The sequence below is a fragment of the Taudactylus pleione genome, unplaced genomic scaffold (genome assembly GCF_031769625.1).
Source record: "Taudactylus pleione unplaced genomic scaffold, aTauple2 ptg000165l, whole genome shotgun sequence".
Taxonomy (NCBI): Eukaryota; Metazoa; Chordata; class Amphibia; order Anura; family Myobatrachidae; genus Taudactylus; species Taudactylus pleione.
The window spans coordinates 135,035-160,095 of record NW_028284567.1 but is presented as its reverse complement, the minus strand read 5'-3'; the positions used below and the strand labels follow the sequence as shown (position 1 = coordinate 160,095).

The window sequence follows — 25,061 nt, the reverse complement described above, 5'->3', positions numbered from 1 at the left end:
AGGAGCCATTATAAACAGTAAATGGATTATAAAATAGTGCCTAAAGAGCCAAATCTGGAAAAACTTTTGATGAGAAACAGCCAATGAAGGAAATCAAACACTTTCTCATCGTCTAAGGAAAGAAGAACAAACTCCTGGTGACTCATCCACTTCTGTAAGATCAAAGACCCTACCTTTATTATCGGATGCTTGCCGACCATCAATAAAGCCCGCTTGGTCCAGATGGATGAGTTGGGGGAGGATAGGTGATAAACGATTGGCAATAAGTTTGGCATAAAGTTTTATATCCGTATGGAGAGCAATAGGGTGGAAATTCTGGCAGATTTTTGGGCTTTTCCCAAGTTTGGGTAAAGTAATAAGTTGGGCTTTTAGCATCTCCAGGGAAAATGAACCCCATTGAGAAGCAAAATTAAATAAAGAGACTAGAGTAGGGGCCAGGGGTTCAGCAAAATACTTATAAATGGAATTAGTAAACCCATCCAGACCAGATGCCCGGGTGGCCTTAATAGTGTCTACCACAATGTATTGCGGTAAGCCAAGTCATCCGTGCCCAGTTTAGGTATGAAGAGATTACTAGGTAAATTTGCGATATATACAAATGTTATCACGGTGCAAAATAAATAGGAAGGTGTAAATATCTAGCAAACACATTAGGGATGTCCACAGGGTTTAACAATTTTTTTGCCCTCAGGAGACATTAAATATCTTATTCTGTTTCTAGCTTGGCACGTGTAATTTATGGGCTAGAAACTTTCCAGTTTTGTTGCTCAAATTATAGAATTTCTGTTGAGCACTCTTCATACAGGAGAGGAATAGTTTCTGAAGCTGATTCAGAATAGACAGCATTTCCTATTTATGAAGACGCGTGTGATTAGCCCTGTGTAGTGATTCTACTTGTACCGATCTCGTTTTAGTTCGGATTGCTGGTGCAGGGATTGCTGTCATAGACTGGAGTCCTAAGGGCCTTATGGGGGGCGTACAGGAGACTTACCCATCATAGGGTATAGGACTAGGTTAAAGTCACTCATTATTATCAAATGGCCCTGTACGATCACCATAAGCATCAGAGAATACCTTATATGGTAGCATAAAGCCCCCTCATTACCCCTTTAAGTGCCCCGAGTCCTCTCATGCCCCTTTTATATGCCAGCCTCAGAACCCCTTTAGTCATGCCCCTTTATACGCCAGCCCCAGAGCCATCATAGCTTATTTACATTTCACCACCTAAGATCCAGTCTGACCCGAACTGCCTGACTGGATCCGCCAGACACTGAATCAAGTCATGCCAGCAGCTTTGACTACTCAGAGAGGGTGGATTTTTTATATCTTGCGCTCCCAATGTATGTTTAAGCAGCTATCTATTTAATTAGTTAGTAAAACTGACTAAAAATGTTTATTGGCAAATTGATAGAAGCGATTGTATTTCACTAAAGCATGTTGTTTAAATGAAAAATAGGAGGTTGCTTTACTATAAGGGCCAGTAAATTTAGCAGGATGCGGGATTGTGCAGTAAAAATCTATAATTATGAGTACAATATATAGTGTAATGCAAAGACATAAAGCATAAAAAATTATAATAAATAAAATATAAAAAAATAAAAGATAAAAAATTAATAGGACCGGCAATGTCTGAAAAAAACGCATTCAATACATAACAATAAATAAGGGTGTTTATAGCACTTTCTGTGAATGTATGTGTGTTCTCCAAGTCCCCCGTAACTGGCAGTGAGGTAAAGTCCGGAGCAACGGCTTAAGGTAACTCCCCCTAGCTTTCCCTAGCAGCGGTATTCACTGACAATGGCTGAAGTCTTGCAGCAGTCGGAGCGGGCTCAGTCAGCTGTATGTATTGTCTGTCTGACTGCCGCTTTCACTTGTCGGGACCGTGTCTTCTCCCTGGCTCTTGGCACAGAGCCGTTGTGTATCTGTCGGTAGTTCGGTGCCTCTTGTTCGATCCATGTATAAGTCAGTGTGGGGTCATTCTAATACCAACGCGTTTCGTCATGTAAGACTTTTTCAAGGTGCCTGTGAGGTGAACTCTGCCGCCTCTTATTCCTGAGACTGTTTTGATTGGCTGCTACATTAAATACATAAATTAACGCCTTAGATCCCTCTTTGCATGTTTTTAGGAGTTTAAAATATGAATATAAATGTGTTTTTAAATGACTGCTGCATAAAAAAGAAAATGTCTGCGATAAAAGTATACTTTATTAATTTGGGGACAAAATATAAAATCAATGGGTGTAATAAAATAACGATTAGCGTGTTGAGCTCTAAACATACCAATAACTACAAAATAAACCTCTTATTTCTAGTATCAGTAGAGTGCAACATTGTATCCAGATTGACAGGTCCTTTAAAAACAAAAGGGTGTCATTAAAATGTACGGTGTAAAAAGAAAAAGAAATAAAAAATATACAATAAAATAAAATTAAATATAGAAAATAAGAATATAAATAAAATAAGGATAAATCTATAAAAAATATAAACAAATATTAAAAAAATTATGAAAAAGGAGAGAAATAAAATTTTATATATATATATATATACACACACACACACAAGAGTGTACTTGGTTTTGATCTCATCAGTCATGTACACGTCTTCTGTGTCTAGATCTTGGGACACCATCTTTAGACCTTTCAAAATGCTCCCAAATCAAAGTCTGTTTAAACCCTTTGGATGGAGCGTTCCCATTTTGTAAATCCATTCTGTTTCGGACTTTGAAATTCTTTCTTGGTACTGTCCACCTCTCCAGTCTTTCGATTTTTCTTATTGCTGTGAATTTCATTCCTCTCTGATATTTTTGGTGGTGTAATAGAAAGTGATTAGAGATGCTGTGTGTTGTTAATCCCTTTTTTATGTTATTAATGTGTTCTCCAATTCTTGTCTTCAATTTTCTGATAGTACGGCCTATATATTGGAGGCCGCACGGACATTCCAGTAGATATACGACCCCTTCTGTGTTGCAGCTCAGGTTCTGCCTAATTTCAAATCCTATATTCTTTGCATTTGAACAAAAGCTAATGATTGGTTTCGTACTGCTGATGCCGGTGTAGAAAATTGATAGATGCATGTTTACAGCCACTGGTGATCCAACAAAGAAGTTATATCAAAGATACAACAGCGGTACTACAAGACCTTGAAAGCATTGTATGGAAAGAATCTTTCATCTTAGTAACATGTGATGTCAAATCACTGTACACATGTATCTGCCATGCTGACGGCTGTTCCCACACATACCATTACCTGAACCATCATTCCGACCTCCCAAACTCACAAATCAATTTTCTAATGAGCAGCATAGAATTCATCTTAAACCATAACTATTTTTGGCATCAGAACCAATTCTTCAAACAAGTAACTGGTACCGCGATGGGCAGTCGATTAGCGCCTAGTTATGCGAACCTCTTTGTTGCCAAATGGGAGGATGAAAACATATGGCAAAATAACTCATTTCAAGACCAACTCAAACACTGGGAAAGATTTGTAGATGACATTTTTATCTGGGAGAGAGATGAAGAGCCATTAACACAATTTCTGACACATCTGAAGAATAACCAACTAAATCTTGAATTTACTCATAATTACAGCAAAATTACAATACAATTTCTGGACTTAGAAATTTACATAGAAGAAAACAAAATCCATACCTGTACCTTCTTCAAAAAAGTAGACTGTAACAATTACCTCCCTCCTCTAGTAACCATCACCCGAAATGGATTGGAAACATCCCAGGGAGGGCAATTTCAATGAATAAAAATAAACTACAAATAATGAGTACTTTAAAAAACAAAATGCACTTCTAAACCAAACATTTCTTGAAAGGGACTATCCAGGAAAAGTAATAAATAACAACCTGAAGAAGATTGATAAATTAAAGAGAGAAGACCTGATAAAATATAATAAGAAAAAAAGAACAGAGCCCTATGAAAACCCTCTTTATCACGCAATATAACAGCTACACAAAAGGCTTGGAAAAAAGTTTGAGAAAACACTGGTACCTACTGGAACTGGACCCAGAAATAAAAGACCTAGTCATAACCAATCCAAAAATTATCTATCAGAAAGCGCAAACTCTTCAAGACATTCTCACTGCAAGCTGTATACCTCCAGAAAGATCTACCCCTATTTCAAAACAAAAGGGATTTTATTTTTGCTTAAACTGTAAAGCATGCAGAGACACCAGCATCAGCAGTAGGAAACCAATCATTAACTTTTGTTCAAATGCAAAGAATATAGGATTTGAAATAGGCAGAACCTGAGCTGCAACACATAAGGGGTCGTATATATCTACTGGAATGTCCGTGAGGCCTCCAATATATAGGCCGTACTACCGAAAATTGAAGACAAGAATTGGAGAACACGTTAATAACATATAAAAGGGATTAACAACACACAGCATCTCTAATCACTTTCTATTACACCACCAAAAAGTTCAGAGAGGAATGAAATTCACAGCAATAAGAAAAATCGAAAAAAGACTGGAAGGGGGGACAGTACCAAGAAAGAATTTCAAAGTCAAAACAGAATGGATTTACAAAATGAGAACCCTCCATCCAAAGGGTTTAAACATAGACTTTGATTTGGGAGCATTTTTAAAAGTCTAGAGATGGTGTCCAAAGATCTAGACACAGAAGACGTGTACATGACTGATGAGATCTATTGTGTTATGAGCAGTCCACATTCTGCTATATATCCCCGTCTAGCAAAACCAATTAAGTACACTCTTTTATATATATTTTTTTATATATTATTTTAGTTCTCTCATTTTTCATAATTTTTTTATATATTATTTTTTTATGTTTATATTTTTATAGATTTATCCTTATTTTATTTATATTCTTATTTTCTATATTTAATTTTGTTTATATACAGTTTTTTTTTATTTATTTTTTACACCGTACATTTTAATCACACCCTTTTGTTTTTAAAGGGCCTGGCAATAATTGGATACAATGTTGCACTCTGCTGATACTAGAAATAAGAGGTTTATTTTGTAGCTATCTGTATTTTTAGAGCTCAACATGCTAATCGTTCTTTTATTACACCCATTGATTTTATATTTTGTACTCAAATTAATAAATTATACATTTATCACAGACATTTTCTTTCTTTTTATGCAGCATTCATTTAAAAACACATTTATATTCATATTTTAAACTCCTAAAAACATGCAAAGAGGGATCTAATGCATTAATTAATGTATTTAATGTAGCAGCCCATCAAAACAGTCCCTCAGGAATAAAAGGAGGCAGAGTTCACCTCACACGCACCTTGAAAAAGTCTTAAATGACGAAACCTTTTGGTGTAAGAAGGACCCTACACTGACTTATACATAGAGCGAACGAGAGACACTGAACTACCGACAGAGAAACACAACGGCTCTGTGCCAAGAGCCAGGGAGAAGACGCAGTCCCAACAAGTGAAAGCGGCAGTCAGACAGACACTACATACAGCTGACTGAGCCCGCTCCGACTGCTGCAAAACTTCAGCCATTGTCAGTGAATATCGCTGCTAGGGAAAGTTAGGGTGAGTTACCTTATGCCGTTGCTCTGGACTTTACCTCACTGCCAGTTACGGGGGACTTGGAGAACACACATACATTCACAGAGCTATAAACACCTTTATTATGTATTGAATGTGTTGTTTTTTTCAGACATTGTCGGTCCTATTCATTTTTTATCTTTTATTTTTTACATTTTATTTATTATTTCTTATGATTTATGTCTTTGCATTACACTATATATTGTACTCATAATTATTGATTTTCACTGCACATTCCCACATCCTGCTAAATGTACTGGCCCTTATAGTAAAGCATCCTATTATTTTTTCATTTAAACAACATGCTTTAGTGAAATACAAGCGCTTGTCGCTGCTTGTGCTTACTATTCACATCGCTATGCGAATAAGACACATTTATAGGTAAAAAGTCGCACGAAAAGAAGCTCTTCGCTACCAAGTCACACAACGGCATGGCGCGACTAAAAGGGCTGTTTAGCGCGCAAGGAGGCTAGATTTATGTGGACACATCTGTATCTCACAACTTCATGCAAGATGTGACAAACATGCCGGCTCGTGTTGCAGTGCCCTTCAAACCAAGACTGTCTTGCTGATGTCGGGATAGTTGGGATATAGCCCACTTCTTGGTGTGGACAGCTGTGTCCTCCGAACAGCCCATTGGTAGGTACATGAATGTGGATCACACCAGAACTAGCTGGCGAAAGTGATAAAGCTGTCCTTACTGCTGCCAGCCAGTATCACTAGGCAGCTGAGAACCGCTCATCTGCTCCAGTGATATTAATATGCAGCGATTATAGATTTTCAATATGTGCAATAAGCAGCACAATGATAAATAGAGCCAATTTGAGATGGCAAAACACCTATACTAATGTCCTACCACAATATGTCAATGTCAAACCATAGGTGGGGAGCAAATATGTTCATGGGTGTCCCCAGGCACACCCTAATGTATAACACCATTTTATTGTCTGCAAAATTAAGGGTGCCATCAGTATTGATTAAACTTTCAATGAGTGAGTTACTCAGTGATTCACACACAGTGACATCTTCCCTTCACTTCATGCCCCATTCCAGAGGTTCCCAAACACAGTCCTCAAGGCTCCCCAGCAGTTCAGGTTTTAGAGATATCCATGGTTGTACGCAGGTGGTTAAATCAAATTGACTGAGGTACTAAATCAGTCACCTGTGCTCAACCATGGATATCTCTAACACCTGCACTGTTAGGGAGGCTTGAGGACCGCGTTTGGGAACCCCTGCCCTAATCATCCCAGCCGGTAGTGCAGTGAGTTGTTACTATATAAAAAGCAGTGCATCATTCTGTTTAGCATAATATGGATTGGGAGGACTACTCTTTACTTAATATGGTCATGGCAAATGAGGTTATGCAGTTGAGGCATTGACGGAAACATGCTATTATGGGGGAGATTGTGTCAAACATAATATATTATGGGGAGAGATTGGGAAGACATGAAGAGAAAGGTATGATCACATGAAAATGGTTATAGACACTCCCCTTGATGGTGGTAGACCCCCTCCCCACACACCACCTGCGCATAGTGTTCCTCTCTAGATTTCCCGGGATGCATACCCTAAGGAAATGTGCTTCCCTCACCAGTGTTCCAAACATAATATACACTCCCCGATATCCTGTATATAATCATGGCATATAATACTGCAGTCCTTCATCTTTATAACATTAGCTCCACTTACATGTGTACCACCCGGTATGTTTTCTGCACAAAACTGTGAATTATTATGTTTATTAACTGCTGTATAGAAGTCTCCCTGGCATACAGAGGTCTTGGTAGCAATATAGTTATCACCCGCTGCTTATTATTTCATGGTACTATACATTATCCAAACAAATAAATGAGCAAACCCTAGAGTCAATAACTTTTTGGAGGACAGTGTTTTACCTTGGGAACTGCTGTGTAAATATTGAACATTGATCCCAGGGTTCCTAGTGTTAAGTTGCTTTGTTTAATTGTGTGGTTAGGTGGCAGTTATTTCAGCATTTGTACAGAGGAAGGACCAGTTATTGATGATATAATAGAACAATAGGGGCTCTTGACTTGAGTGAGTTTTAGGGACAGTCTAACCTTGAAATGAAAGGTGCTTTTCTATCATTGTGAAACTGAACTGGACAGCTCTGAGGATATCCGATCGAACCACAGTGTAAGGATTTGACACTCTATAAATTTGTTTAAAATTTAGAACAATAAATTGGAAGATACCAAACCAATGCCTTATTTTTCCTTCACTGAACTCTTAAGTAAATTGATTCCTTTTTATTTTTTAAAATCTAGTTTTAACATGATGATTACCGCTATGTATAATTTATTTTGTGTGTATTTTTTTTAATTTGTAGGGGTGTATCTATACTGGGTGAAGGGAGTGCACATGGGCCCCTGCAGAAATCACCAGGAAAATTGTGCCATTGTCCTAGAGATATGTGCAGTAGAGAAATCACCAAGACAATGGCAGTCTTGTCAGCATATACGAAGGGTGGACTCTGCACAGGGACTGCACACTGGAACCCCGTCTGGTGAAGCGTCTATGGCTACACATAGTTTTTTGTAGTTTGTCATTTTACAATCGTAAGGCTATACTGTACCTTTCTCTTCTATGTAAGGGAGCAGCTCAGTTTGACACTATTTTGCCTTGAGTACTGAATGATGTTGACACACTGTGTACAGCACTTGGGTAATCAGGAGTTCTGTGGTAAAGAGCAAGGTCAGCTTATCTAATCGATAAGATAGAGGCTTTGTAAAACTGGCAGCACCAGGAAAATGTTGTTTTGTGGACCAAATTATTCACTTGGACATGCTACCAAGGCTTCCAGTTCTTCATCCCCACAGACCTCTATGTAGACGACAACTTAACTCAGTTTAACAAGGGGCAAAAAAGCTAGCTAATGGTGTTGGCTATACCCAGCAATGGGGAGTGGTGAGACTAGAAATGTTTAATTGTATCCCCGCCATAATTATGCTCAAACTTCAGCTGCAGTTGTGAATATCAGTACTTCCTTTTGCCTTCTGGTTAAACAAGTTATTGCGAGAGGGGGGGAGGGGGTCACTCATGCTGTCCTCCCTTCTCATCTTTTCCCCAGTACACCATCTCCATTTGGAATCGGTATGAAATACCGCCGGCCGATTCCCGGCAGTGCCTGGCCGGCAGATGCAGAGTTCCCGGCAGCGGAAGCCCGACAGCGCTGGAAATCCCGATCGTCCTAAGGTAAGTATCTACTAACCTAACCCCCTAACCCACCTTAGGGGTGCCTAACCCTAACCTCCCCCCCAAGTGCCTAACCCCAACCTCCCCCCCAAGTGCCTAACCCTCCCCTTCCCCGCTGCCTAACCCCAAGTCCCCGGGGTGGGTGCCTACCCTAAGTCCCACCCCGGGGGTGCCTAACCCTAACCCTCCCTCTCCCTAGCCAACCCCTAAGTCCCCCCGGGTGCCCTAAACCTAACCCTCCCCCCCCTCGACTGTCCACTCGCGGCGCACGGCATCCCTTCCATCGGGATGCCGGACGCCAGTCTACCGGCGTCGGGGAAATGTCAGGCGTCTACATCTAGATGCCCGGCATTTCATCCCTCGCCGGGATATGACAGTCGGGAAGCCGGCTGCCGGTATTAAGGCAGCCGGCTTCCCGATTGTATACCCTCCATTTTACCCCTCAAGGTTTTAGTCTGTAAGCTCACACGAGCAGGGCCCTCTTTGTTCTCACCCTGCACTGTCCCTGCCTCTAATCCCGTCTTTCTGCCCTTCCCAGGCTCAATGTGAACGAGTGCTGCTGCTCAGTGTCCCATTCTGTTGTATAGTGATTTTTTTGCAGCTGTACTGTCTGTTTAAAACTTTTTTTTTAATCTATATTACATGTTGTTTATTCTCATAATTCTGTATGGTGCTATGAACACTTGGTGGCACCATATAAATAAAAGATGACAATGATCATCATATCTATTGCTGTACATTATGTATTGCTATCTGCAGCAATAGATAATAATAATGTATGCCTCCCAGTCCCACTGCCCACCAGTAAATAGGCCCTTACACTTTTATAAAGTAAAACAATCATGCGTAACAGTTCTCTAAATAAGCTGAATGATGTAATAAGCTGAATGATGTATTTTTACAGCTCGTACACACAGTATTTGAATAACAGCACCTGTTAAAAGCAAACGCAAAACCTTGTAGGTCAAAGGGCGATCTCGGAGCTTCCCTGCAGCATAGTGCACCTAATCAGTGTACCCTTAGAACTCTGTTATATGATAATGCACTTAAAAGCTAATGAACATTGCAGGTAACATTGAAATTGACACCAAGCTAATGCTTTTGTGCAGCAGATCCATCCAATACATTATGTATTGAACTTTCAATGATAAAGCTCACTTATTTAATATGCAAATTGCATGCCTGATGTATGTAGGAGGTATTGTGTTATCTGTACACTGCTTGTATAGCATTCTTATATGAAATGTATGAAAGATCCAAGAAGATAGAACAAAATCTTTCCAAGGTGTTCTTCTAGCAATCACCGAAAAAAACCTATTACTCATATTGTGATTAGTGTCTACACAGTGAGTGTGTGTCTACTGTAAGCTTTAATTTGCTGCACCAGCTACTGTATCTGTAATTGAAAGTTAGATCGTAAAATCTATTCTCTAACACTACTGTCATTAACATCCTAGATTGGTATCATCACTAAAACTCTCTGAAGCATTTCCCACAGCCATCGAACTCACTGACCTGCTTTACCAGCTAAATGGTGCCTACTCCTTTCACTGATACGTAGATACATTACAGCTTCTCTCTACCTGTCATATACAAGTACACTGCTGGAACAAAAAAATAACTGTATTGATAAACCGCCAAATGCAATGAACTGTGCAAGTTTTAAATTTTTTTTTTTGTGTTCTTTATCTTTTGTAAGTGGGGGGGGTTGTATTGTGGAATATTATAAAAATTACAGATTTTAAAAAAATGTGTAGAGCACATGACGACATTGGGGTAGAATTGCTAAAGCTTCTAAAAATGAAAAGTGGTGATGTTGCGCGTAGTAACCAATCAGATTATTTCTATCATTTTCTAGGATGCAATAGAGAAATGATGGCTAGAATCTGATTGGTTGCTACCCCATACAGCATGAGGTAGATACTGTTACTAGGTGACACGACCATTATCAAGGTTTTATGCTTCTTGTGACATAATATAGTAAATGACTTATTATTACGATCATATTTCATTTATATGGTGTCACAAGGGTTCTGTTGTACTATACATAGTGGGGATTTCGCTTTAATATTTCAAAACTGTTCAAATGTGCCTCCTGCCCCCAAGCTGTTAGACTAGGAGTCGGCAACCTCAGGCACATGCACCAGAACGGTTTTAAGTGGAACACTGAAGGTTCGGAACATAACCAATAAGCCTAAAGCAATGTATTTAACTATAAGCTCAGTTGGGGTATTGATCTTGTCAGCTACCAACACTTTAATTTCACCAGGTTTTAGTCAGCATGTTGATGGGGGGGTGGGGAAACAGACCAGAGAAGGAAGGGGTTGTAGCGCGGACTGGGGGCGGTTCGAACCCTGTTGCAGCAGCCCATTGTGCACCCATCTGACATCCCGCTTACTGTTTGGCTGGCACCAGGTAGGAGAGGGGGGAAACACTGTGGCTGCAATGCTTAACTCCAGTGCAGGGTGGGCAGGAGTTGAGGTGGAGGGGGTCCCGGCATCCTCCTTCCATTGGGGACGGCCTCCAGCAGTCAGCTGCACCTTGATGCAGCCAATAAGTCTGCCGCATCACAGTGTTGGGCGGCAGGGACATTTTGCGATTGAAGATTTAGAAACATGCTTGCTTTTATTGATATCATTATTAAATAAGAAAAGCAAATTGATTCATACAGCTGTTATCTGACCGAGCAATAAGTAATGTTTAGAGCATCCGCAGCGTATAATCCTTGTAGGATTGTTATTTTCTTCTTTGGGTTCCATAGGGTCCACAGGATCTACCTTGGGGTATGTAGTTGGATCGCATCCAATGCACCAAACAGCAAAAGCTTTGGAGCTCCCAGCATGCACTGGTCCTCCTCCCTATATACCCCGCCCCCAACCACAGGCATTCCATTTTTTTGTTTGGTGCGTGGCAACACCAGTCTTACCTGTTATGCAGCAGGACTGCCTATGCAGTCCTAAGCTTTTTACATTTGTTTTTTGAAATTCTGAGTTTAACGGTACCAGGCGCCAAGAAACACGCACCGTGACTCCTTCTCCCTCCGCCAACGTCGAAACACCAGCACCGCTATACGCCCTGAGGTTCTCGGCAGGCCTCAGCGTGGCTTGGCTAGCAGCTCTCGCTGAGGCCAGGGACTGCGATCGGGTCATGGAGATGGCACGTAAGATATTCCTCTCAGGGAATCGTGCGCGAAGCAGTCCCCTGCCTCCGGTGTTGAGACGCATCAGAGGCGGCTGCGGGTGAAGGTCTCGTGTAACATATCCTCACTAAGGCGGCCGGGGCCATATCGTCCGTCGCCAGGGACGGGTGGTAAGACGCACTAGAGCACACTATCTTGCTGCCGTGAGGTCCGCATACCCGGCCAACAAAATCTCAGCCTAGGGAAGATAGGTGCTCCCCCGGCCGCTCCTTTCCCCTGACGCAAACTTCCGAGTACGGATTCCCACGTCTGGCTTGCTATATTTGACCACCTTGTGTGTGAGACGCTCACAGTTGGCGTTTACGTGTTTACTACTGAAGGAAGTCTCAGAGGTTTTGGTCTGTCTCTCTATATACCTCTCCCTTGGGTTTGGCATATAGTGCACTCTATATCCTACCATTACCCCTCCAGGGCTGGCCAGTTGATTCAGAGGCCATATTGCGTTAGCAAATGTGCCTATTTATGCATTGTATGTGACTATAATGCTAGCTGCTGTGTTTATTCTGCCTGTTTTTCTCAGAACTGTCAGTTATATTTATCACTCTGTTCCTCCTCATCGCTCTGAAGGTGTGTGGGGTGTTTTCATTGATAAAAGTCACATTGCATTTATACTGTATACCTTATACCATTTGTACATTTGGTGTTCCCACAGAAAATATGACCCTAAAATGTTCAAGGTATCAAGAGTACTTGCTTTTTTGCAGACTTAGGTCTTCGTCTGGCTACCTTGAGAGTCCAAGTTTCTGCTTTGACAGTTTGGTTCCAGTGCAAGATTGCCCCTCTGCCAGATGTTAGAACATTCTTTCAGGGGGTTGCAACCTCCATTTCTCCCACCGGTGGCACCATGGGATTTATATTTGGTTCTCAGGGTACTGCAGGCGCATCCCTTTGAACCCTTGGATAAGGTCGACTTGAGATGGCTGATAGCAAAGACCCTTTTTCTCCTCGCCATCTCTTCTGCTCGCAGAGTTTCTAACTTGACAGCATTATCATGTCGCTCTCAATATTTGAGTTTTTCATCAAAGTAGAGCTGTCCTCCGTACCAGGGCGGGCTACCTCCCAAAGGTCGTTTCCCGTTTTCATGTAAATGAGGAAATTGTAGTCTCGGCCTTTAAGTCTTCGGACCTGTCTAGGGGTGAAGCTTTCCTGGATGTGGTTCGAGCCCTTAGTATTTCCGTGGATAGGACCAGCTCCTTAAAAATCAGATTCTCTTTGTGTTATATGGTTTTCACAAACGAGGTTGGCCAGCAGACAAACAAACTTTGGCTCGCTGACTTTGTATGACTATTTCTCAGGTCTACACACAGGCTGATCTCCCTGTTTCTAACAAGGTGACAGCACATTCCACTCGGTCTGTTGTGGGCGGTAAGACATGGCGCCTTGGCTGTACAGCTGTGCAAGGCAGCCACTTGGTCTTCCGTTAATACTTTATCAATTCTTAGGCTGTTGATACTTTTGCCTACCAGGATGCTTCCTTTTTGCTGCAGATTCTCTCCTCTGCGCAGGAGCGTCCCCACCCTTAAGGGAACTGCTTTAGGACGTCCCCGAGGTGGATTCTGTGGACCCTGTGGAACCCAAAGAAGAAATACAGAATTATGGTATAACATACCTTTTGATTATTTATCTTCGAGGTCCATAGAGTCCACAGGGCACCCATCCTAACGCACCTGGCCTCAGTTGGGATCTGTTCTTCAGCCTTTTTTCACAGATTCCCTCTTCGTATGTTGAGTGTTTCTTGTGGAAGTTGTACTTCCTTCTCCACTCTGTCTCTTGCCGTTGGGGTATATAGGGAAGAGAGCCAGTGCATGCTGGGAGCTCCAAAGCTTTTGCTGTTTGGTGCATTGAATGCAATTCAACTACATACCCCAAGGTAGATCCTGTGGACCCTATAGACCTCAAAGAAAAATAATTATCAAAAGTATGTTATACCATAATTCTGTATTTTTAGTTGCGCACATTCTATCAATATCCCTCTTTGAACCCATGCAATGCAATTTTTATCCATTTATTAATAGGCTGCAAAATCTTCGTGTATATTTTTGAGTTTCTGTTTCATACAATATTACATGTCCTTTAGGTTTAATAGCCATTTGAAAGCAAAATAGCCAGCTCATCCGTACTGGGAGGGCAACGTAGTGTGTGATATCCAAAAATTGCTCATGTGACTCCCTGGGTGATTCTCACTTTATGGTTTGTGTATGTGAAGACTGTGGTTTGGAGCAGAGCTCACTCGCTAGGTTTTGCAGGTATTGCTATAACATTAGCACTGTTTTAGGAATCAAGCTTCCTGATTTTCTCTCGGCCCTGACTTTTTTGTATTTGTTCGTCCCAGCCTCCCACCAAAACGTATTCATAGCCCTGTACTAAATCGTTTGCAAGCCTCGCTGTGGAAGAACATGAAATTCATTTCAGTACTTTAAAGTGTCACTCTGGTTTCCCATTTAACAGTCTCTGGTATTTTATGTGCACTTCCAGCCTGGGTGGTAATGTCCTTTCCGAGTTCCTTGCAAGGATGTGGGGCTGTTTGCTGGCTGACAGTAGCAAATAGATACTCCCTGTCAGCCAATTTATACGTCTGAATCTTTTTTTCCCCTGTTGTGTAACAGATGTATTTCCACAATTTATGTGTGCTCGAGCTGTGTGTCATGTACTATTGCCTTTCTTTTTATTTATTTTTGTGTTTGCTTCTTTTTTTTTTCCCACAGACTAAACTCGCCAATGGCATTTCGAGCATGATTGTGCCCAAGCAGCGGAAGCTGTCCGCAAACTACGAGAAAGAAAAGGATTTCTGTGTCAAGTACTTCGAGCAGTGGTCAGAGTGTGATCAGGTGGAGTTTGTCGAGCATCTGATCTCTCGAATGTGCCACTACCAACATGGACACATAAACACATACCTTAAGCCAATGTTACAAAGGGATTTTATCACTGCACTTCCAGGTAATATGTTATGTCTGCTGAAATAAAGTTTTGTGTTCTGCCCGGTGCAGCTAAAAAAAAACAAAAAAAAAAAAACTTGAAAATCACACACTTGTCTAACTTACCAGAATAATTAATGAACTTATATTTTTGTTGATTTTTATTTTCAAATTTTGTGTATTTTACATTAGCTCTTTGCTCATTAAAACATTTTGAAGACCGTAGCACCCCATATGATGATACACCTCCCCCTTCATTGGTAAAATTACCATATTAGTTCCAATAGTGTTTTGACAGATCTCCACCCTGTACTACCGCCAAAACTCTTAGGGCTTATTTATCAAGCAGTGACAACTCCTTTTCCAGTATCGCCTTTTCTCGGTTTACTGTGGAGAAATTCTTAATTTCTCCTGCAGTCCCATTGTATTTCGGATTTTGCCGCAGTCCCGATAGCTGCCTATGGGGACTGTGAAGTTCTGCAATTTATCATAGCGTTCCCGCTAGGCTGTTTTAGCGGGGCGCCCTGCCCTCACAGCCTGCGGGTGCTGTCTTCACCCGCCGGTCGCAGTGTCCCACGGGTGGGGAATTGTGCGGTGACCCGTTCACCGCCGGTGAATAGATGCGCCCGGCATCTATTCTCCCTATCAGCAGCGCTTGGGGGCTGCCTGGCGTGTCCGTAAGTGCCGGGCACGCCCCCAAGTGTGACAAAAAGGGTGACGCGTCTTATAGACCTGCCCCCTTTTCAGTGACCACGCCCCCTTTTCGGGTGCCTTCTCTAGCTCCGGCGCCCTGCCTGCCGCCGGAGCTAGAGTGAACACTATATCAGTTAAAGGAGAAAACCTTTCACCATCTCAGGATACTCGCACATCCTGAAGACATCCAGACCCTCCTTTCCCAGTACTGCGCATGAACGACGTCACATTTCTTTCATGTGCAGTATGTGAGAGGTTACAGATGTGTTGTGCATGTGTGGCTGACTATACTTGCAGTTTTGAAGAGAAAATGTTTTTGCTTTGTCTGCACATGAACAATACTGCGTTTGGCATACTTGGGAGCCTTTGACCTGGAGCATTAAGCTACTGGCTGTTTAAAAATGTTTTTGATGAACACAGAATTGTAGGTGTCTTTGATAAACGTAAGCAGTAATATATAATGTATCCATGTGATACAGTATGTTAATTACCATTGTTGATGAGCAAATTATAACCGGAAAAGAGAGACAGTTGGTGTTTATTCTCGGCGTCTGAAGACCCGTGAGTGCCGCCCATTATCTTGTGTTTGAGCAAATTATAATAAATAATCCTTCGTGTCTTATTTATTTATAGGGAGAACAGTTTAAGGTTATGACTTCTCCCTGTTTAAGAAGCAGCCCTGCTATACCTACGGTATGCTTTGCATAGGAAGCCTATTTAAGAGGGTATATGGTGGGATTATCATTTTAGCTTTGTCACTAGCATGGACAGCCAGTTGAAAAACACTTTATTTAATTAAATAAAGCCTTCTGTACTGAAACTAATATTTTACTACATTTGTAATTTATGCAAATTATATACCCTTGTCGAAGACCCTCAGTGCCGCTGTCTTTTTCGTTACCTTATTCATCTATTACGGAGGTCACGGGGGCAGCATCGTCTTTATATATCGTAGTGCTGGACCATTGGACTCATATATGTGTATGTGTATGTATGTATGTTTATGTGTGTATATATATATATATATATATATATATATATATATGCGTGTGTGTGTATATATAGTGTGTGTGTGTATATGTGTATGTATATATATATATATATATATATATATATATATATATATATATATATATATATAAATATTAATATTATGCACAGGTAGCCCAAGTCCAGGCTTCCAGTCCACTGTGTGTACGTGAGCTGGCAAGCCGGGTCATGTGCGCATATTTACCTCAGCACTGATCTTAAGGAAATGGGGAATATACATCAGCAATCAGAAAAAATAAATCTGTTCATGATTCTCCAATCCACCAATTGCACCCACACATTGCAGATCATTTTTAGTGATTTGCAGATAATTTTTTTTATTTAGTAAATAACATCTACCAATTATGAAGCCTCATAATTTTCCTAGTAGGGACGGCAAATTGGCTGAACGTTACTAATCTATAGCCCAGATTGGTCAGCGAAATCCAACATATTGAACAACATGATTTACCGATTCCGATCACTTTTTGATTGAATCAGGAATTGGTGATCCCATATACATTGCTGATATTTTTACACATTCATCTGCGAAATGGGGAATTGCCACAATTGATTGCTGATGTGTGGACCCCATAAGCTCAGCCATACTGCTGCTGGGCAGCATCGCTCAGTTGCCCTCGTGCAGTTTTAATGGTAAAGATTTCTCCAAATTTGACTATTTATGAGTCTATGTACTAAACCTTGGAGAGAGTGATAAAGTGAACGGAGGTAAAGTACCAACCAATCAGCTCTTAACTGTAATTTTTTAAACACATCCTGTAAAGTGACAGGAGCTGATTGATTGGTACTTTATCTCCGTCCACTTTATCACTCTCTAAGGCTAGTATATAAACCCCTTAATCTCTCCTCTTACTGTGCTTGAATTCTGGTTCAATATATCCTCTTTTTTTTATTTATTTATTATGTGCACATCTTATACTGACCTGGGATGAAAAAGGGAGGCATGGCACTTTACTTTGTAGTAGGTGATACCACTATTAATATGTTAAGTGTTGAATTAGAATAGACATATCATCAGGACATACCATTGAAGTGCAGTCGCATGGGATAAGCATTAGCATGGTTCCGAAGTACATTTAATTATATTTTAAGTTACTTTAGGCCAATACAAATTAAGGTTTTCTCATCAGCTACACACCGGGATTTTTTAGACTGTCAGAGAATGCAGCCTGTTCATTTGCTAGAAATCTGTGACATCACCAGTCATTACGAATAAAGCACAAAGTGAACATGGCTTCCGCAGAAACATATGTGAAGGCTATAGGTGCAAAATATACTTTTACTTACTTCAGCCCAAGTTGTTATTCTGTATCTTATATCAAAACTTTTAAAAGTAAACTAAATTTACCAGTAACAAATGTACTCTCTGTTCCCTAAAAATTAAAGATCACCTCCTATATGTTCTGATCATTTGTAAAACAGCTGAGGAATTATATTAACGTTTCTTTTTTCTTTCTTTTTTTGTGAGGGGGGGGGGGGGGTCATATTTTATTTGTTTTAAATGTTAAAAACAATTGCTTTGATACTGGGCAGCAGATGGTTAAACCAAAGCAATCCTCTACCCAACAGACGCAAGATATTAAGTTTTAATGGAGTTTATATACCAAGTTAGATGTCAGCTGGGTTGGGTGGCTGGGGGCCAGTTGTCCCTCTGGGCTTGTGATGTTTTAACGATTTAAATCTCTTGAGAAGGCCACTTGTCCACCACAAGAGCACTTGCAATAAAGCTTTCAGCTGCTCAGAACCTCTTGGGATACAAACATGTCAATCATATGTTTTATGATGCAGTTGATTACATAGACAAGCAAGCTTTGCTATTCGTGAGGGTCTGCTTCAGCTAATAACGTCTTCTTTATACAGGATCTCGCTCTGGAGTTTTTTTTATTTTGTAGTACATGTAGCTGTAACATGCTAATTATTATAATACAGTCACAAATGTCAATCTGCCCTAGTAGTCACCTATGTCTAATATGACTTAAGAATTAAAGGTTTATAAACACTAGTGTTGGACACACAGCCAAAGAAATTGAATTAAAGCATAGTGAAATACCATTGACTGAGAGCACTTAATGAGCATTTACAATGTATTTAATTCACATTCAGTAGTGTATCTCAAGGCTTTGCTGCAAGATTGTAGGTAGAAAATGAAAGTCTCATACATCAAGTTGAAAATAAAATTCTACTAAAACATATGTGGAATTGTGGGTCTCAGTAAGTGAACCGTGAAGAGATTGTTGTGGGAGTATTGCAATCTTTTGATTGCTCTGAATTTAGAGATGGATAGAAGGAGGCATAGGAGAGTACTGGGGTCACCCATTGGAGATTCAGCAACTCAGTAAGGTGCACTTAATTCATCTCCATGAAACTGTGGAGATACCCCCCCCCCCCCCCCTGAAATGCTTGGATGACTATAGCCATTCTTTATGGCCACTCTTAATAAGCTCCTGGAGACTGAACCTTATAAAAATGGACACCAACCTGTGGCTTAGTGGTCACCGTAAGGTCATTTTATTGTTATAAAAATTATTCTCCATCATATTATACTTCTGTAATACATATAGTGATGGTAGAAGGTAAAGATCGTGCCACTCTTCTAAAGAGAGTCTTTAATCCTGTTTCCGGCCACTTTGAGTTGTAAAGGGAATCCAGAATTCCCATGGGGGTAATATGTAAAAAAGCAATTAACTCTTGGGTGCAGGTTGGCTAGATGAATCTATATTGAATAGCAATGTTCCTGAAATCTGTCTCTCTATGTTAGGACCAATAGTGGTAAAAGTTAAAGGTATACAGTATATCTTCCAAAAAAGTGGTTATTCCAAAATGGAGGTATTCTGAAAAGGTGACATCTCATAGGCTGTCAAGCCAAAGAATGACGCGTTTCACAGGTTCCTGCCTGCTTCATCAGATACGGAAACATACTAATAACATACTAGTTCACCCCCTCGTAGGTGAAATGAAAATTTAGGTTTACATTGTTTAGGATTCCTGCTGTGTAATGATTTTGATTGTAAAAGCTATGGTATTTATGTCTCTCTGCCTGGCTGTATAGTGACTTATGTTGCATGTGCTAGGTTGCTATGTATGATGTTCAATAAATTTCATGTGAACTAATTGATTTATATCTTACAGTATAAGGTATTTATGCGGACCACTTTATTGGATTTATAACATGACTTTAAATAGTTACATTGTGCACATGATAGCTATGTTTTTGATGTTTTGTATATATAAGTTTCCCTGGCAATGGGTGTGGGGTTACGACATCATCAGATGGTGTCTCGGCCGCCCTCCTGGCTGCGAGCGGCGTCACACATGGTGATTTAAGATGTGTTGTTTCATTCTGTATCCCTGATGACGATGGAATAGACGACCATCGAAACATTGGAAACTTACCCTTGCTATTTGAAGTTCCTTCTATTCGAGTGCCGCTGACATTGCTTTTGTTTTTGGGACCCTGCTGCGGTTCCTAACGGAGGGCACCGGAGCTGTTTTACTGTTGGTTTACATGTGAGTGCCGCCTGCATTGTCTATATAACACACCAGCCATAACAGGTGAAGTGAAGAACATTGATTATCTTGTTACAATGGCACCTGCCAAGGGGTGGGATATATTAGGCAAGTTGATGTGTTGGAAGCAGGAAAAATGGACAAGCATAAGAATCTCGGTAGCTTTGACAATGGCCAAATTATGATATCAGAGCATCTCCAAAATGTCAGGTCCTGTGGGATGTTTCTGATAAGCAGTGGTTAGTACCAACCATAAGTGGTGGAAGGAAGGACAATCGTTGAACCGACAACAGGGTTATGGGCAACCAAGGCTCATTGATGTGTGTGTGGAGTGAAGGCTAGCCCGTCTGGTCCTGTCCCACAGAAAACCTACTGTAAAACAAACTGTTGAAAAAGTTAATGCTGGACATGATAGGAAGGTGTCAGAGCACACAGTGCATTGCAGCTTACCCCATAGCCACAGAATGGTCAGAGTGATCATGATGACCCCGGGCACCTCCGAAGATATCGCTAGTCAGCGAGGCATACACAAACAGCCAATCACAATTATTCACTAGTGCTGGAATCTGTCATCTTCCAGTATATGCACCACGACCCTGTCCACCCACAAATAATACAGATTTATCAGGCACGTGTTTCTATGGGGTTGGGTGTGATATCCCGGCAGTCTGGATGCCTGCTGTCAAAATGCCGACAATGGCATCCTGATGCTCGGAATCCCGACAAGGGTCGGGTAAGTATACTAACACCCCCCCCTTCTCTTCCTAACCCCAACCCTCCGCACCTTAACCCTCCCTGTTAGTGCATAACCCTCCCCCATTGGTGCCTAAACCTAACCCCCCCCCCCCCAAAGCCTAACCCTAAACCCCCCGTGGTGCCTAATGCTGTCCCTTCTCCCCCCTCTTTGCCTTGGCTAACTGCTAAGAACGCCATGCTTATCTTTGATTAGGATGCCGTCTGTCGGGATTCCAGCGTCGGTGTGTAGCCTGGCTTCGGGATTTAGTCACATAGGTTTAGTCCCGGCTCCGGATTTCAACAGACGGTATTTTGGCCGTCATTATTTGGACTACATTCCGTTTCTATAGCATGTAGTCGTAAGTTTCAGACTCAAAACCTCACAAACCTGCATGGGTGTTTACATGTGCCCCATGTTTTGATTTTACACTAGATACACCATTCAAATTAGCGTAGTACTCACTCAGTTGAAAATCCTGTATTACTTTGCCCTCTGTTTGAGTTACTTACTAACCTATCTGGTTTCAGGAACTTTATAAAATCTTCCCATAATGTCTGTTAAGAAATAATTTGTATCCGTGAGTTACCAATTTCATGACTTAAATTGATTTAAGGAAGATCCTGCATGGACCTTAATGAGAATCAGCTGATAACGTCTGCCTGTTTTTGCATGTGACTTAGTGCTAGCATGTGGTGTACAGCAATAGTTAAAAAAAAAAAAAGCCACGGTTTTGATCAGAACGAGTTTTATAATATCTGCTTCTTCCTCCCTTCTAAGGAAACTCGTAATATACTGATCATACTACTAAAATGTGACATGTACAGAAATAGCCTCCTGACAGTTTTATTTTTGTACTCCCTTACCGCTAAGCCACTGCACGCCGAGGTTATGAGTGTAACTATATTGTTTTATAAGCCACCATTTCTTTGAGACTTGGGTGCAGATTAGGCTTGAGTGGGTGGTTAAGGATTTTAATAGCCGTACCCATCTTTCCTAAACGGTGTGTCAACCCCCCTTACTGTATGCAAATGTGAATCTGCTAATACAAGCAGCATGCCATTAATCTGGCTCTAAGGCTGCTCAGTCTGTATTTTCGGCCCATTTTTTGTGTAGTCATAGACTTGAAATACATATATTATCACATGAATGTAGGACAGTGATTAGTACTGATAAATGGGGTACCATGGGGTCATAGTGCACTTTTTGGATGGAATAATCCCTGGTTGTAATGTAAATTCTTCTTTATTTGCAATTATAATAGCTCCGTCCCATCTTCCGAGCCAGGGTGGGTTTTTCCATGCGCACCATGGCTAGCTTCATAGCCCATGAACTGTGTGACGTTTTGTAGCTGGGATTTGGGCATAAGGACCAATGAGTCGCAGCCATCACTGACATTCGGCCGGATTCAGAAGTGGATGCTAGTGCAGTAGTCGCAGCCACTACTGTGTATTTATGCCAAAGCCGCAGCCAATTAGCTGTCTGCAGACGGTGTAACACCGAGGTCGTGGGTTCGAGTCCCACTACGGTCCTAACTGTGTGGAATTTGTATATTTTCCCTGTGCTTGGGTGGGTTTCCTTCCACACTCCAAAAAGATACTGGTAGGTTAATGGGCTCCGAAGTGTGTATGTGTGCGCACATGTGATAGGGAATATAGAGTGTAAGCTCCATTGGGGCAGGGACTGATGTGAGTGGCCAACTATTCTCTATAAAGCTCTGCGGAATATGTGTGTGCTGTATAAATAACTAATAAATAATAAATATAGTCCCCCAACAACTGCAGCTGTAATCTGCTGTGGTGGGCAAATAGTTGCACCACCAAGTAGATATCAGCTGCACCATCGAACATTAGAGCATCCCTGTGGTTGCTTAGAATATCCGATGTTATCACCGCTCAATACAATTTGAAGTGACAACTCAGTTGGCTGATAAAGATGGCAGATACCTTATCTTAGCGGGAAAATTGGAAAATAGAGCGTTGACATTGGTTTCAGTTTATGCCCCTAACTCACGCCAAGTGCCTTTTCTACGTAAACGTTTGGAGAAAATCCAGACTGTCTAGCAAGGTCATCTAGTACTTATGGGTGATTTAAATTTAGTATTGGATGATAAGCTGGATAGGTCACCAATAGCTACTAGCTATGTGGCAGGGAGAAGCTCTGCTGGTGCTTTGCAGCGATTACTTGCCGAGTTTGATCTATATGATGTTTGGAGGATTCGTTCTCCTTTAGTTAAAGATTACACCTATTTCTCCCATGTTCACAACTCCTATTCCCGAATCGATTTTATCATGCTGGATAAGTGGTCGTTGCAACACACACGTAGCTCTACCATTTTCCCTGTGGTGTGGTCAGATCATGCAGCAGTGACATGGTCATGGAATTGCTCCCAATCTAATATGCCCCCTAGACAGTGGAGATTTCCAAGCTACTTGCTGTCCTCTCCTGAAGCAGTTGAGGCTTTGTCTGATGCTCTGTCCTTTTATTTGGCGACTAACTCACCCCTAGATACATCTGTCCCGACATTTTGGTGTGCTTTGAAGGCTGTTACGAGGGATAACTATTCACACAGGGTCTCGACTTCGGAAACAATACCTTAACCACCAGATTGCCTTTAGAAAATCGTCTCCAACAAGTAGTCGTTAAATAGGAGCCACCCTTCCCGCTTGCTTAATAGAGAGTTGGTCTCTATACGAAACCAGCTCCATAAGCTGTTTCTGTCTCGCATGCAATCTGCCTATACTAAGCTGCAACAAAAGTTCTATACTTTAGGTAATAGATCCGGCAAGTTTTTAGCCAACAAACTCCGGGCTCGACATATTAGAAATCGAATTAAGTTCCATCCGGACTTCCGATGGACAAATTTTATTAAACCCATAAGATATAGCTAAGGAGTTCTCTCGATACTATGAGGAACTATATAATTTAAAGGGTGGACTCCATGGTCCCCCAGCTTACAGCTACCCTTATCTTTTCTGAAGGACCTTAATCTCCCAAAGCTAAGATAGGAGGATTTGGAGTCCCTTAACTCAGCTTGGTCTGTTGAGGAAATCTCGGAGGTGATTAAATCTTTACCGTCAGAGAAGGCTCCTGGTCCAGATGGATTCACAAACTCCTTTTACAAGAAATTCTCATCTGACCTCACCCCCATACTTCATAATCTTTTTACATATGCTAGAAAAAACGGTTCCTTCCCTAAGGAAATGTTGCAAGCCCAAATAATTACTATCCATAAGCAAGGAAAGGACCCCTATCTATGTCAGAGCTATAGGCCAATTGCCTTGCTCAACACAGATGTGAAAATCTTTTCCAAATTAATTGCCAATAGATTATCTCCTTTCATCCCTTATCTTATTCATCCGGACCAGGCTGGCTTTGTTCAAGGTAGAAAGACGTCCGACAATACCTGTAGAGTATATGATCTTGCAGAGTTACTCCTTAGGGAAAAACATGAGGCTATACTCCTTTCCCTAGATGCTGAAAAGGCATTCGACCGCCTAAATTGGGATTTTTTGAATGCGGTTCTGTCGAGGTTTGGATTTCAGGGTGAGATAGCAGGGTGACTTGTATGGTAGGCAAGTATGTGATGTCATGTGCCGGTGTATGAAACCTATCTGCTGTAGAGGAGGTGGGCACCATGCCTCCCACCCCAAACACTTTTACCTCCCCTCTGGGATTTTAGGGGGGGGAGGATATAAAATTGGGCCAGTGTAAGTATAGTCCAGTTAAATTCTCAATTTTTACTACCCTAGTAGTACACAGCCCTCACAATTAATTTATTTATGTGAGAGGGGATTTATTTGCCCTTTAATAATGTCACATTGCTGCTGATCCATGTCACTACTAGTGTCAAATTCATAAGTGTGTTTTTTTTCTGAGAATTTCTATGAGAGGATCTGTATATTTTTAGCAAACACATAATAATCCTGTATTATGTCCCATTAATTGGTTAACTCATGGCCCTAAACTCCCCTATAAAATCAGGTGTAAAGCAGACATCGACTATTTTGGGAATAGAGAGATATAGCATTTGTGCTGCCCAGGGTTATCTAAGAGAGGTTATTTGGTTTTAATGAAAATTCTGCTTAAAGCCCATTTGATTCCTCAAAGACCCTACTTATTCTGCACAAATTCTTCACATCTCTGTTGGGGGACTTTGCAACATGTGGTGGTCTGTTTTTCTAGGGCTGACGAGTGACTTAGGGCA

The 25,061-nt window shown here is 41.2% G+C and overlaps 1 protein-coding gene across 3 annotated transcripts in view; it reads left to right on the top strand.

The window, feature by feature from the left end:
• BTRC (beta-transducin repeat containing E3 ubiquitin protein ligase) overlaps nt 1–25,061 on the top strand; it is a 249,753-nt gene that overhangs the window by 165,282 nt on the left and 59,410 nt on the right. For all 3 annotated transcript variants that reach the window (XM_088475194.1, XM_088475195.1, XM_088475193.1), the window contains one exon: nt 14,662–14,893. In XM_088475194.1, coding sequence (XP_088331320.1) covers nt 14,662–14,893 — 232 coding nt within the window. The remainder of the gene's footprint in view (nt 1–14,661; nt 14,894–25,061) is intronic.